Source organism: Columba livia, chromosome 15, assembly GCF_036013475.1.
Source record: "Columba livia isolate bColLiv1 breed racing homer chromosome 15, bColLiv1.pat.W.v2, whole genome shotgun sequence".
In the NCBI taxonomy this organism is placed as follows: Eukaryota; Metazoa; Chordata; class Aves; order Columbiformes; family Columbidae; genus Columba; species Columba livia.
Genome location: NC_088616.1, coordinates 17,412,118 through 17,426,776, shown reverse-complemented (window position 1 = coordinate 17,426,776; position 14,659 = coordinate 17,412,118). Strand labels below are relative to the sequence as shown.

The 14,659-nt window shown below is 41.0% G+C and overlaps 1 protein-coding gene across 3 annotated transcripts; it reads left to right on the top strand.

The window, feature by feature from the left end:
- The first annotated feature begins 69 nt into the window (after positions 1 to 69).
- On the top strand, positions 70 to 14,516 carry EIF2AK1 (eukaryotic translation initiation factor 2 alpha kinase 1). Of its 3 annotated transcripts, none has more exons than XR_010466483.1 (15): positions 70 to 307; positions 782 to 940; positions 2,712 to 2,848; positions 3,578 to 3,609; positions 4,068 to 4,167; positions 4,944 to 5,024; positions 5,413 to 5,513; positions 6,699 to 6,749; positions 7,433 to 7,802; positions 8,744 to 8,855; positions 11,480 to 11,586; positions 12,955 to 13,075; positions 13,193 to 13,272; positions 13,647 to 13,876; positions 14,328 to 14,516. XR_010466483.1 is itself a non-coding variant. In XM_065031637.1 (15 exons), exons 1-15 carry the CDS (start codon positions 226 to 228, stop codon positions 14,448 to 14,450), a joined length of 1,890 nt encoding a protein of 629 aa, XP_064887709.1. In that variant the 5' UTR covers positions 70 to 225; the 3' UTR covers positions 14,451 to 14,516. The 3 variants fall into 3 exon arrangements, 2 of the variants coding, with proteins under 2 accessions (XP_064887709.1, XP_064887710.1); XM_065031637.1 differs by having other exon boundaries at positions 13,643 to 13,876; XM_065031638.1 differs by lacking the exon at positions 70 to 307 and having other exon boundaries at positions 781 to 944; positions 13,643 to 13,876.
- The last annotated feature ends 143 nt before the right edge of the window (positions 14,517 to 14,659 follow it).

Genomic DNA, 14,659 nt, shown 5'->3' with positions numbered 1-14,659 from the left:
CGCGCGGACGGGAGGGCGCTGCGCCGGCGCCGCTGCGCGAGGGGCCGCCTCAGCTCCCCACCGCCAGGCTGCCGGACGAGCCTCGGCCGTAGCCTTCCCGCCCGTCTCTGCCCGCCGCGCCGTGTTTACCCCGCTGCGATTTATTTCTCCAGTTAATGTTCTGTTGCTCTGCGCTCAAAGAGCGGCCGCAAACGCTGGCCCGGAGCTGGGACCCCAGCGCCCGGCATGTGGCGGGGCGGGTTCCCGCCGAGGGCCCCGCCGCCCGCCATCGAGTTTCCTGAGGAGAGCCCGGAGCCGCGCTTCGACGGTAAGCGGGACCCGGGGCAGCCCGGTCCTCCGCGGGCGGTGTAGGGGACTGGCGGCGGGGCCCGGCTGCCCCCGTTTGGCGGCTGGGCAGGAGGGCAGACCCGCCGCCTTCCTCCTTCCTTCCCTTCCCCGTCGCCTCGAGGAAGAGGCAGCGGCGGGGGTGATGCAAGAGCGGGCAGGCCCTTGGCAGCGGCACCGTGCCCCGCGGCCGCTGGAGGAGCTCCCCCTGCCTCGGAGAGAGCCTCGTCCTCTCCGGAGAGCTTATTTTGTGTACACTTACAAAAATTAGTTATAATGATGTTCCTAATTAGCGCCTCAAGCTTCTTGTTCAGTGGCAGCTCGTGTGGTGGCTCTTTGTGAGCCAGGGTTGTGTTGAAGCTGTGTGGGTTCGTGTGTTTCGCTGGTTTGGTATGGGCTTTTGATAAACAGGCTTACGGTGAGATGTGGATTAATTTGTCTGGCTGTCCTTCTCCAGAATCGGATGTGCCCGCGGAGCTGCGAGTTGCAAACGGGTCGCAGAAGTTTGTGAATTTCACTTCGACCATCCAAAACCAGCTGCTGCTTGTGTCGCTGCTGGAGCATCTCTGCCACATGTACACACACAACCCCGTTCATTCGAGGTGTCTCTTCCGAAGTTAGTAAGAGTATTTCTTTCTTGTTTCTCAAGCTGCCTTACTGCAGTATATGCCTGATTCTTCTGTGCAGAATTACAGTGTAATATCAATACAAAGCTGTAGGTCTCATCCCATTGGGACAAGAGTAATTCTGTGAAGAGGATAAATACCCTGAATCAACTTAATTGGGAAAGAGGACCTGTGTTATTTTTGAAAACAGTAACAGATTTGAGAACAATAACAAATTTAACAGTAAGTTCAAAGATCAGCCAGTTCTGTTCCAGCTAAGACATGTGAGTTACTTTATGAGAAAGGGAGCAGGGCAATTCGACTGTCAAATGTGATCTAAGAACAAACACAGAAGAGGGATTTAGTAAAAACATTCATCAAGAAATAGCTATAGCATAGTTTTCACTAGATCTTTCAAAATCATGGTCTGTGAAAATCAGAGTAAATACCTTTGTAAGTCCTTTATTTTTACAGCCTTTTGATATAATTCAAGGAAATAACATTTTTATGTGTGAACTCTTTCTTTTGAAATCTGTCTTTTTGGTATGTGACTTATCTTAGGTATTTTGTTCATTTAAATGCATACTTAGTGTATTTGAGAAACAATCTCCAAGGTTTTTCTCCTTACTATACGTGGTTGTAAAAATAAAATCTAATATATTGGTCGTACTTAAAATTTAAGCCATTTATAGCAACTAGTAACGAGTGCAGACAACTGTCATTTCTTTCATTCTTGAAGTCTGATGGAGCTGTGTAGCCCTGGGTTTACTATTCTCTCTATCGAAGCTGAAAATATCAGAGAAAAAACCCAACCCAATTTCCTGCTTTTGGGAGAGGAACAAAATACCAACCTGGGTATCTTCCAGAGTACGCAGCTGCTTGATGTTCTTCCATCGGTATAGTCTAAACCAGTTTCCCAAGTGGAATAAACCTGATGAGTAAAGAAAATATGTATTGCAGGATTGTATCTGTTTTGTGGCTTTGGCTGGTGTATTCATGTTGGCACTTGTCCCACTTCTCTGGTGTGTGTAACTGTGTCCATAGCACTTGTGCAGCAGAACTCCTAATTCCTTACAGGTTCACTTCCAATACATATAATCTACTTCAAACGAGAAAGTAATAGGCTAATTTTAGAAATACTGGTACATCTCAAAAAAGCTCTTATAAGCAAGTTTGGTTTAAGGCCGTGGAACTCCTAAGCCTTCTAAGTGCATTTTTGTAGCACCTTCGCAGTTGCGCCCATCTCCAGTATTTGTTAGTTTTTGTGTGCCACAGCGTTGTTTTGCTGCAACTGAGAAAGATATGTTGCTTCATAGGGGTGGGAGTGACTTCATTTACAATGAAGTTAGACAGTGAATGTGCACAAATGTGTGTGTATGTGAATTGGAAAATCTTGACTTTAGCAGTTTTTATTATAAATGTGTCCTTGTAATTATGACCATGCTTTGAATTTCTCTTTTCTCTCGTCAAAATAAGTCCAAGAGTAACAAATAAGTGAATGGGTGGATGTTGGTATAATTCATCTGCTGAGATGAGGTAGGAGGTGAAGGACATGGCAAATAACTGTATTATGCAAACGCATTCCCACAGAGCAGCTCTACTTTGGACTTAGGTTGTTTTTATTGTTAAGAGTATGGGAAACGGCATTAGGGTAGGAGTAACTATTCTGTTTTTCAGACATGCTACCTTTCAAATAAAGTTTCTAATTTAAAAAACCGGCTATTTACATGGTCTTACTGGCAGGCTTTATTTAATGTGACCTTTCTCTGTCCATTTGTACAGTACTTCGTCAGGCGTTCACAAGAACGGGGTTGCTCTCCCCTTTTGCCTTCTGTGACGAATTTAGTACTGTAAGACTGCAGCATAATAGAGCCATCACTGAACTAATGAAAGCAGCTAATCGACAAATACTTAATGGGGTAAGCTTTGTTAAATTTCTTTGGCAACCTCTGCATTAAAGAATTAATGCATCATTGTATCCAAGGAAGCTTTTGTTTGGGGGTTCTTTTAATATTGGATTGGATCTTTTTAATAATTATACAAAGTGGTACTCCTGTGCTACCTCAGATGTTTGGGATGGCATGTTCGGGTTCTACGGGTACAAATCACAGCTTTTGAAGCCACCAATATTTTGTTCCTTATTAAATAATTCAAAAATCTTTATAACACAGGCAAGGTGTTTTAAGTACTGCTACAGATCTTTTCAACAATGGTCAGGCTTCCATTTTCAATTTTAAACTGCTCCAGTTGATTGTTCTAACACCACTGTATTTATATTAGTGGAGGGCATAATTTGTATACTGCATAGTGTGTTTCAGGCTGAATCGGACCAGTGTGCTTATCTCGCTGCTTGAGCTAAGCTAGTTAATTCTGTCTTAAGCACATTTTAGAGCCCTCATTTTATCCTGTTTGCCAGCAGAACTCTGAAAGGGCAGTAATCTCTCCAGCAGAGGGACGATAGCAGATTAGTGCTGGGATAATAATACTTTAGTTTGGTGAGGCTTTCTGCAGAAAGTGAATGGCTATCAGTAACCTAATTTTCTCTAGGAACATAGTTGTATTTTCTATTTTGATTAAACTGTTTATGCTGATGTCACCATAGACCTGTTACTCTGTTATGTTTTATGTTGCATTTTGTTGTTTCATAGGAACTTGGTAATGGAGATTCTCATGCAACTGGGTATGTATTCAAAGCATTTAGAAACATTAAACTTAACTCCCTCCCTAAAGTTTTGTACTCCACCGCAAATTTAATTAATTCTGCACTTCATATTTTGACTCTGAAACATCGAAGGAAAAAAAAAGTGACGTTTTCTCCAAACTCTCAAACATATCTGGTGAAAATTCCCTCTTGAGTACAACTCTCATGATTAGTTGCACCAGTCAGGAAAACAAGATTTATCAGACATAAACTTGAAGAAATAATCTGAATGCTTCTGCTAGCACAGGGTGGGTTTGTAGCACACAGGCATGCTGTTGCAGTCTGCTGGTTTGCAGTGTTCACTATAGTAATGTCAAAGTATTTTCTTCTTTTCATAATGTAAATGGTATTTCAAGATTGTGTACACCTGTAGCCTATATAATACCTTACTTATAAGCTGTGGTTCTATTTAATGCAGCTCAGCCTTTTTTTATTAGGGAAAAAGAAGTTCTCTTTGAAGCACAGACTTCACGATACTTGAATGAATTTGATGAGATTGCAAGGCTAGGAAAAGGAGGATATGGTAAAGTATACAAGGTATTTTTTTACCTTCCATTTATAACTGATAAGTTCATACCTCTTTTTTCTTTGAAATTTAGAGTTGATGTTTTGACTGTTTGTTTTTGTAAGATAAAAATACTCATTTTCCAATAGAACAGGTACAAACCTGCACACGTGAAGGATGCTGGCATTTCATTTCAAAAGACGCTTAGTTCTGTTTTTTGTTTGTTGGAAGCAGGATTTATCAGATGGTTTACTTTGTGTATTTTGACCCTTCGAAGGTGCATGAAAACTCCTTATTTCTCATGTGAAGTGTGGTGATATATTGACTTAAAACTTCCACAGGAGCCGATTAGTCTGCACAGCCCAGTTGTGACTGCTTGATAAAAAGCAGCCTTAATAGGAGTGTAAACTGTCCAGCCCCATGTTGAATTGTATTAAATACTTGTAGCGTATGGCCAGCCTAAGGTTCCCCATGTGGTATCTGCATATGTAAATGTGATCTCACAGATCTATTGAGAACCTGTTCAAGCAGTTATCAGGACCTATCAGCATTTTTTAATTGATAGATAGGTAAAGCCATGTGTTTCAGCTAGAGTGGATTAGATGTTTGCAGTCCTGAAAGAAGGCAGAGTATGTTTATCTTGGACAGCTGGCGCCTGACCCTGGTTTCATCCTCTGGTACGGGTGAAAGGTTATCTGAATGGGGTGCAGAAAATAACTTGTAGAAAATAGTTGGTTCTAAAGGATTTAATAATTCATTAATCTAAACACACTAACATCTGATTTTGTCCTATTGCAATTGTTTTCAGGTCAGAAACAAGCTAGATGGTCAGTTCTATGCCATTAAAAAGATTAACATTAAGAAAGCTACAAGAAGAGATTGCATGAAGGTATTATTTTTCCTATGTTTCATCTGTTTTAACTCCTTGTCTGCTGTAGCTGGTTCTCATTTAATTTAGTAACACAGTTACCGTTTCCCAAAGCAACAAAGACATTAATAACATTTTAATGCATTCTGAGTTTCTAAACATTTGAGCCTATCAATACCTAGTAGAAAAAAATTGAGTCGTATTTAAGTCCATTAAAAGCAGCATATTATTAACTTGAATTGGATCATCTCTGCAACTATGAAAATCATTCTTTGTTTTAAAGCTTCCGAATTTCCTCTATTACTGTAATAATTTTATCTGTTCTTTCTCAGAAACTGTTGCTTTTTGTTATCTTCTGAGTTAACTAAGCACTCAGAACAGTCATACAGTTTCTTTTTGGTCTTTTTAGGTGCTACGAGAAGTTAAAGTGCTGGCTGGGCTGCAGCATCGTAACATCGTAGGCTATCACACTGCTTGGATGGAATACGTTCAAACAGCACGTCCAAAAGGAAAGTGCAGCAGATTGCATCACTCTTGCTTGCATCCTGCCTGTGACCTCTGTCCTCTTACTTAAAGCAGAGTATTACTTCTCTGATAAAATAGCTATTTTTTTCCCGTCGTTAAAACAACCCCCCCCCCCAAAAAAAAAGCAAACTACGGGTGACCACGAGATCTTTGTGTCTCTCTGTGCACTTCAGTCTCTTGCCGAATAACTTATCTGTTTCTTAATGAAGAATTTGGAGCTGAAGCGACAGAGCAATCTGTTTTTTTCGGGTATCGGCTACTGTCTGTAACTGTTGAGAATTTGTCTACTTTTATATCATTTTAGACTTTGCTTGCCCCCTTTTTTGTTCTCTTCAATGTCTCTGTTCTCAGCTCTTTCCACACGTTGTCCTTCGGTCCCTTTGTAACCCTAATCCCTCAGTCCCTTTCTTGTCCTTTTCTGAAATGCAGATCTTTTGATCCTTTCTTAGTGGGAGGTTGGCTTATGCTCTTTATGATTTCATTGCTTTCCAAGTCAGTGACTTGATGTCCACTCAGCTATAAGCACAAAAGAAAACGCATAGGAAGTTTATAGTATAGTAAAACAGACAAGACTTTTTAACCAGTGATACTGAGAATCTTGAAGGATGCAAATTTTTAGTGCTAGCAGTACTTCACAAGGACTTACCACTGATAATGTAAGTGCATAACTAGATCTATAGGTAGGTGCTGTGGTACTTAATGGTTTTCCTTGGCTTACAAGACTAAAACAAACTGCTTCTTCACATAAATATACAATTTAAATGAAAATTATTTCTAAAATATTGGGTGTCTCCAAAACAGCAGCAGGGTGATGCAAAGCATGGTGCCTTGTGGAGTCGCTGCTTTAACTGTGTATGATCATAGACATTATAAGCTCTAATTCTGAACAGGCTACCTTCTTAAATGTGAAATCTAGGCAAATACGTAAGAGAGCCCAGTACAACCCTTCCAGTCACCCTGGACAACATGTATTTTCTTTTCAATAAAGAAAAATGAAAAACCTATTAGGGTTTCTTCTTAGTAGACTAAGAAACAGCAGCAGAAATAGAGAAAAAGGTATCTCCAGGGAATGAAGTTCAGTAAGTTGCTATAGCTTAAATGTTAATTTGTAGTAAATACATGCATGCTTTGTTTTGTGAAAAAAATATATTTATCTTTTCACCCAATAGGTAAAGCAATAATGGAGCTGCAGCCATTATCTTTGGAGCAAGAGAGTGGCAAGTAAGTATTGTAAATCTCCGTTGTAACATTTATTTGGCTTTAACATAAGGCTTTTTTTTAAGTAACGTTTAAAGAGTACAGAATTCAGCATACATTGCACAAGTGCATTTTGCTTCCAAATGATAACCAAAAAAAGTCTTAATTTTCCATGTCATTGCTTGTCTTCTGGTTGCGTAAGCTGAAGAATATTATGGGGTAGTTCTACCTTCTTTGGATCTCTCCGTTCCTGAGTGCCTGAATGTAGTCCTGGGCTTCAAATTCACTTCAAAACTTTTGTGCCAATCAGCAACACTAATTAGTACTGTGGAGTCTCATTAGGGTGATGGGGCCTTCTGTTTCTCAGACGTGTTGATTAGCCCTTTCAGTTAGGACACGGAGCCTTATGAGAAATCGTGGTGTAGTTTCCTAAGCTGACAGGAGTGGAGACCCGTCCCAGTCCTGTCCGGGCTCGCCGTGAGCCGGGGCCGTGCATCCCTGCCCGCTGCCCGGGGAAGGGGTTTCGAGGGCTGGAGCCCACGCTGCCGGTTGTGTAATCCCCAAGGTTTAAATCAGGAGGTGGCTGGGCTCTTGCTCTGGAGTGCCGTTTGCAATTGGGGGAAAAAAAGTTTTCAGAATGGTGTATGACAAGTAAATGGTATAAAACCGTGTACATATTTTGATTTCTTTCCCTTTATTATTTTCAGTGATCGCTGCCATGTTCAGAGTGTGGAAAGCGGTAGTTCGATTATCTTTGCTGACCTTAGTTCACAAGAAAAGAAGTCCTGTGACGGTACCAGTCTTAGAAATCTGGACAGTGAATTGGTGCAGAATATGGATACAAGGAATGATTTTACCAACAGCAATAGTAGAGAGTGTATGAAACCAAATAAATGTGAATTATCCGTAGTACTACAAGAAGACTCTCTAAGTAGTGTTAGCAGTCAATCAACTGATGAGAAAAACCATTCAGCACAAGTACCTCATTCTAGTCTGGATCAAGCTGCTAGCACTGGAACTAAGTCCTGCACTGAGGGATGCTCCAAGAATGATGTAGCGCTCTGCGGAGAGTTTGAGGTGAATACTCTTTAAATATACTTAACTGCTGTCTAGTTTAATGGTGTTTGTAAAGTAGTCTTTGGTACACAGAGGAATTATTCATAATGAAACATTTAAAAAAATGAAATGACTGTGATTAGAGCCAAAAATACAGGCAATTTTTACTGAAGTGGGTTACACGTTTAGAAGGAAGCTGACCAGAGGAGCTGGCAAAACTCAGCGTACAAGAAAGCTTCTATGTGTTAGTTTTCTTGCATCTTTTTGAAGTACCTACATGAATAAAAAGAACTGCTGCTGCATTAAAAAAAATCAAACTTGAAAATCATCAGCATTCCGTACTGATGGCGAATTCAGATATTACTGAAGAAGTCTTTAGGGATGTGATATGGTGCCCATATGTTGTAGGATTACACATGAGAAAGAGAGGAGAGGATTTGGGCAGGGAATCTGCCCGTGCTTCTGTTAGTGAAACTTCCTTGGCCTTCGTACCGCTGCCGCGTGCCGTGTAACACGGCCGGTTCCGGAGCACTTCAGGCTTTTGCCATCAGTTGGAGTTTCCTCTTGCAAGAAATCCAGGATTTTAAAGGTGTTTGCTTGAGTGGTCCAGGTTATCAAGTGAAATAGTACGTTTTTAGAAACTGAGTATGAAGTTACATATTCATCTTAATAAATCATAAAATTCGATATCAAGAGGTTGAATTTTTAGCTATTTTATATTAATTTGCACTTTTTCTAAGCCAGAATGAACCTCTGTTCAGTATGTCTAGAAGCTTTTAAAGTCTAATTTGAATATCAAGGTGTGTAGCCTTGATATTCAATGTGTTCAAAATGTATTCAATCTCATTTTGATATCTAACTGTAGTTTAAAATATATATATATATTAGCCTTAAAGAAAATAACTAAGGAAATACTGTTCATGTTACAGTGGCAAAATCATAGGCTATTATTTTTCTGTTAGGTGGAATATCACTTGATGCTTCATATACAAATGCAACTATGTGAAATATCCTTGTGGGATTGGATTGTTGACCGTAATAAAAGATGCAACGAGAAAACAGAAGAAACTTCCAGTAAGATTCATCACCATCTTAAAAATTTACTTATTCATTATAAAGCAAATACTTCTTTTTTCATAATTGCCTGATTTTGTTTTACTTCAGGAGCTTATAATATGGATCTTCTTCACGGGATCCTTTATTCACTTAATCAAGTAACAGCTAGTATTGAGTCTTCGATAGATGTTGGTAAAAGAGATAAAAGTTCATGAGTTTTAGACAGTTCTTAGAAGAATGAATGTATGCCGGAAGCATAAAGTTTGTTCTTAAGAATCAAAACTCCTGTACAGGCTGGTTTGTCATCAGTCTAAAGGATCTGCCACTGCTTGAGCGGCCGGGGGAGTTCCCGTGCTCTGATAACAAGCCGGCTTCAATAGTTGGTAACAGTTGGAAGAACAAGTCTGATGCTCTTAAAGCATTAGAGATGTGTTCCTTTCTCTGGGGTGGCTGCATAAAAGAAGCATATGCTTAATAGATTGTAAGACTGTATGACTAATGTTTAATCTTAGTTTTTATCGCTATTAAGATAAATCTGTTGTTCTCTCAGTCATGGAGTCAGGTTTACCAGCTAGCCATCAGCTGACTTCCACTAATCTCTCCTGTAATTGTAGTGGTTTTGCTTTCATAAGCTAAACAATGATGTTCCTGGTCAGGGAATGACCTTGCAAAACGCTGTTTTCCCACATTTTCCCAGGCGATGGGAGGAAAGGTGAACGCTGTCCTGGGATAGGTATTAAAAAGCAGAAACCCAAGTAGGAGTAAATGGCAACAGACATGTTAGGTCTGCGTCATTAGAGCAGGAAGACAATGTAATTTAACAAAATAATATTATGGGAAATGGTAAAGACAATTAGATGGTAAGTTTGTTCAGGACAGCTACAGCCAGAGGGGATTTGGGAATTTGAGAGTGTAGTACAACAGCAGGATTAGGATCCAAAAAGGAAGGGTGCAAATCAATACAGGAAACCTGGCATTGTGTAAATTATCTGGAACTGTATTTTTCATTCTAATTCAGCACTTACTTAAAATTAAAGCATTTGTTAAATTCATAATCAAATGACTATCTGATGAGGCTTGGAGGAGTGTTTTCAGGCAGACATATGTTCATGCCCCCTGACCTCTCCTTTTTGGAATGTTGAGGTTAGTGACTTTTTACTGTTTCAAAAATACTATGTCAGCCTCACCTCCGTCCCTGGGAAAGTGATGGAACGACTTCTCCTTGGTGCTTCTCAAGGCGTATCAGGGATAAGAGGGTCATTAGGGGCAGTCAGCATGGCTTCACCAAGGGGAAGTTGTGCTTGACCAACCTCAGTGACTTTTATGAGGACATAACAAGATGGATGGATGATGGCAGAGCGGTGGACATGATCCACCTTGACTTGAGTGAGGCATTTGACACAGTCTCCACAGCATCCTCACACTGAACTGAGGGAGTGGGTCTGGATGAGCGGGTGGTGAGGTGACTGCGAACTGGCTTAAGGGAAGAAGCCAGAGGGTCGTGGTCAATGGGCAGAGTCCAGCTGAGGCCTGTACCCAGTGCAGAGCCTCAGGGGGCAGTGCTGGGGCCGGTATTATTCATTATATTCATCAATGATTTGGATGAGGGAATAGAGTGACTGTCAGCAAGTTTGCTGGTGACACCAAGCTGGGAGGAGTGGTGACACTGGAGGCTGTGCTGCCATCAGAGACCTGGACAGGCTGGAGAGCTGGGCAGGGAGAAATTTAATGAAATAGAACAAGGGCAAGTGTAGAGTCTTGAATCTGGGCAGGAACAACCCCAGGTTCCAGTGTAAGTTGGGAATGACCTATTAGAGAGCAGCATAGGGGAAAGGAACCTGGGGGTCCTGGGGACAGCAGGGTGACCATGAGCCAGCACTGGGCCCTTGTGGCCAGGAAGTCAGTGGTACCTGGGGTGGGTTAGAATTGGGTGGTCAGTAGGTCAGAGAGGTTCTCCTGCCCCTCTGCTCTGCCCTGGGGAGACCACACCTGGAATATTGTGTCCAGCTGTGGCCCCTCAGTTCCAGCAGGACAGGGAACTGCTGGAGAGAGTCCAGCGCAGCCACCAAGATGCTGGAGGGAGTGGAGCATCTCCCGTGTGAGGAAAGGCTGAGGGAGCTGGGGCTCTGGAGCTGGACAAGAGGACACTGAGGGGGGACTCATTCATGGGGATCAATATGGAAAGGGGGAGTGTCAGGAGGATGGAGCCAGGCTCTTCTCGGTGACAACCAATGACAGGACAAGGGGCAATGGGTGCAAACTGGAACACAGGAGGTTCCACTTAAATCTGAGAAGCAACTTGTTGGGGGTGAGGGTGGCAGAGCCTGGCCCAGGCTGCCCAGGGGGTTGTGGAGTCTCCTTCTGTGCAGACATTCCAACCCGCCTGGACACCTTCCTGTGTAACCTCATCTGGGTGTTCCTGCTCCATGGGGGGATTGCACTGGGTGAGCTTGCCAGGGCCCTTCAACCCCTCACATTCTGGGGTTCTGTGAAGAGAAGCATGAGAAGTTCCATTTTAAACTAATCTCATTCTATTAAAAATTTCGTCCACATCACAAACAGAATTCAACAAGACGTAGCACCATAAACTTAAAAACTCAGTAAAACTAGCTGAAATAATTTAGATTTTAAATTGTTTTAAGGTCCATACCATCTTGTGGATGCTCGCTGGACAATGAAAATTTTTGAAGAGCTACTGGAAGGAGTGTGCTATATCCACAGCATGGGAGTGATGCATCGAGACATTAAAGTAAGTTCAATGAATTGTTACTGGAGGTTGAAGAAAACAAAGATGACTTACATTATAGAGAATTAAAGCAACATCATAGTTAAATTTGAGATGACCTGGGCTCTTACACAATGAAAAAATATATTGTCTCCTCTATACCAGTGTATGTGGATACTTTCCCTCTTTTGTTCATTTTTTAAAAAATGTAACATTTCCTAGTCTAAAGGTATTTTTAATCACAAATTATAATCTCGATCAGATGGTTACGTGGGGGTCAGTGAGGCGAACGGGCCCTTCCAGGCACTCCCTGTGTCACTGACAGGATCATCAGCTGGTAAAGCTTTAGCAGGGCCACTGCCACCTTCCACTATTACTTCTTATAGCTCTTCTGGATGTTAATGTGATTTCCTCTGCCCACGGGACAACACGGTGGCAGGAGGACTGGCTGCTTTGATTATGTTGCTCATAGACAAGGGAATTGTGATTTTTGGAGTGATAGTCCATAATCAGAAATAGAGGATTTGGAATCTCACAGTTGAACAGTGTCATTCTTAGAGGTGTTGCAGAATGTCTGGTTCTAGAATAGCTTTGAAGTAACTGCATCATTCAGTGCAACATTTTGAAAGTACTATAAAACCACCAAAAGCTTCAGAATGGAAAAAAAAGGCCTAAGTTGCCTTTGCTTTCCTTGCTAGTGCTAATGTCTATTGAGTAAGGAAAAAACCTGTACTAAGCAAGAATGCTTTTACTTCTCACCCAAATGTACCTAAGTTCAATAAACTTTGTGATATAGGCTCAGTAAAACCAGTAATTCCCTATTATGTTTTATCTGGAAACTATGTCTTTTTTTTCTAGATACATAATGCTAGCATTTCTCCTCCTTAGTCATCCTAAAGCCAAAATAGATGGATAAAACTTCTTCAGTTTTTCCGGTTACTGGTCTCAAGTCTCCCATCCCTTTGGGTTTCTTTTCAGAGCAACTTTCCATACCAAGTAGCATGTTACAGCTGTGCTGGTCCTATAGAGAAGTACATTTGTTTCACATTGTGTCTGCCCAGTTTGCTCTCTGCTTTTGCCTCTTCCTGTTAACATTACTCTTACGCAAATTTCCCATTTTCTGCTGAAAAAAGTGCTATCTCTTTCCACTAAATCTTGGGGGTTTCTGTTAATGCTTTTCTTCCTTTTTTTCTAGACCCTTCATGTGTGGTCTTTCTGCCCAAATGGTGTTGCTAACACATAACCTGGTATCAGCTATGACGGTATTTTCTCTCTCACTAATGGAAGTGTTAAACAATAATTCTTATAGCTGCGAAACACTGGAATTTATAGACTTTGGAACAGCTGCAATGTCACAATTTGCTATAGCTTTTGTACTGTCTTGTTTTGTAGCCCAGAAATATCTTCCTACATGGATCAGACCATCATGTGAAAATAGGAGACTTTGGATTAGCCTGCAAAGATCTTCTTTGGGATGATGCAGACCAGTGGTTTAAGACAGAAAGAATAAATGGTAAGAGAAGAAAGCTTAGTGGGGTTCTATGCTATTACTACCATTAAATATTGAATTCTTAAGTGAAATGGTAACCATGTGACACTAACTGAGCGAGTGTGAATTGCCTCTTTGAAGGCCTGGTGCATACTTCAGGCGTGGGGACTTGCCTCTATGCTTCACCAGAACAACTGCAGGGATCTCACTATGATTTCAAGGTAAGGAGTGGTTTTTTCTGTTAACACATAATGATAGATAATAAGAATAAAACAAGTCTTTCAGTAGGTAAATACGTAGTATTTGGTAAATACAGAAAATATTCCTCCTACTCTTAATAGTTTTGTTGAAACATGGATTTCAGTTTTGCCTTCTAGTCTGCTACTAATGTAAAAAATGTGTTTCTGATACAATTCTGAGGAGTCCATACAGATTTGAATTAGTGTTCCTTTAGTAGGGTCTCGATACTTTTCATATCATTGTGAAACTTGTCATGAAACTTTTTCATGTTGTGTTGTATGAGAAAGAGAAATCTCCTAAGTAATAAAAACTAGCAGTTATCCCAGAACTTCTTCTTTGTCCCATTACTAGTCAGACATGTACAGCATGGGTGTTATCCTGCTAGAGCTCTTCCAACCCTTTGGAACAGAAATGGAGAGGACAGAAGTTCTTACACATTTAAGGAATGGCCACATTCCTCATACTTTCTACAAAAAATGGCCAGTTCAAGCCAAGTATGTTAAACTCCTCACCAGCCAGAGATCTACAGAAAGACCAACTGCTGCTCAGCTTCGTGAAAGTGAACTATTTCATACCACGGAACATGTAAGTTATGTCACTAACCTCAACCTTTACAAGACCCAGAAATACAAAACAAAAATGCACTGTTTCCCCTGCCTGTATTGTGGGGTTTTGTTTTTGAGACACACTTTTTTTCTGATTACACTGTACTAACGTTTCTGGTGAAATGAGATAAATAGTCATTAAGTATAGGTAATTTTTTGGAGACTGGACAGTTGATTTACATACAGCTGGAGGCATTTTTATAGGTCAGAGAAGCTTTTGAAGCTTTCCATCAGCTCTTCAGAATCTTTTTATCCATTTTCCTTCCCTTGCCCCACCTTTTTGTTTGTGGATTATGTTAGTGTGAAATACACTGAAGAGCTGTGCTGCTGCAGAACGTGTCTGTGGTGGATTGCAAGCACAATTCGGAAGAGGTTAGTAAGGCTTTGTCCTTGCCCGGCTCTAAACGAAGTAAACTGACTCTCATTTTCAGGTTATTTCTAACCTGCAACAGAAGGTGAGACAACAAGAGGAAGAAATAGAGAAACTGAGAGAGAGAATAAGACTGCTTTCTGAAGAACACGATGAACATGCAAGACTCGGTTCTCCTGTTTAAGTACCAGAAGAACTAACCTCTATTGTACCCTAAGTTATATAAAATGTTCCTTTTTTTACAGAACAATATTTCAGTGCATTTTTATTTTCCTGTCTAAAGGTATTTGTCTTTTTGGCTTAGTTCAGAAGCCTTCCAGTCAAGAGAAAGGACTCACGTTGCACTGAGCCTCGGTACATTTTAACTTGTGTAAAGAAGCATTTGGGGTATGG

What these genes read in the sequence shown, in the direction of transcription:
- EIF2AK1 (XM_065031637.1), top strand. Translation starts at nt 226, where the DNA reads ATGTGGCGGGGCGGGTTCCCGCCGAGGGCCCCGCCGCCCGCCATCGAG. An exon ending in CAAGAAGAGATTGCATGAAG is followed by an intron (nt 5,025 to 5,412) that starts GTATTATTTTTC and finishes TGGTCTTTTTAG; the next exon opens with GTGCTACGAGAAGTTAAAGT. An exon ending in CAAACAGCACGTCCAAAAGG is followed by an intron (nt 5,514 to 6,698) that starts AAAGTGCAGCAG and finishes TCACCCAATAGG; the next exon opens with TAAAGCAATAATGGAGCTGC.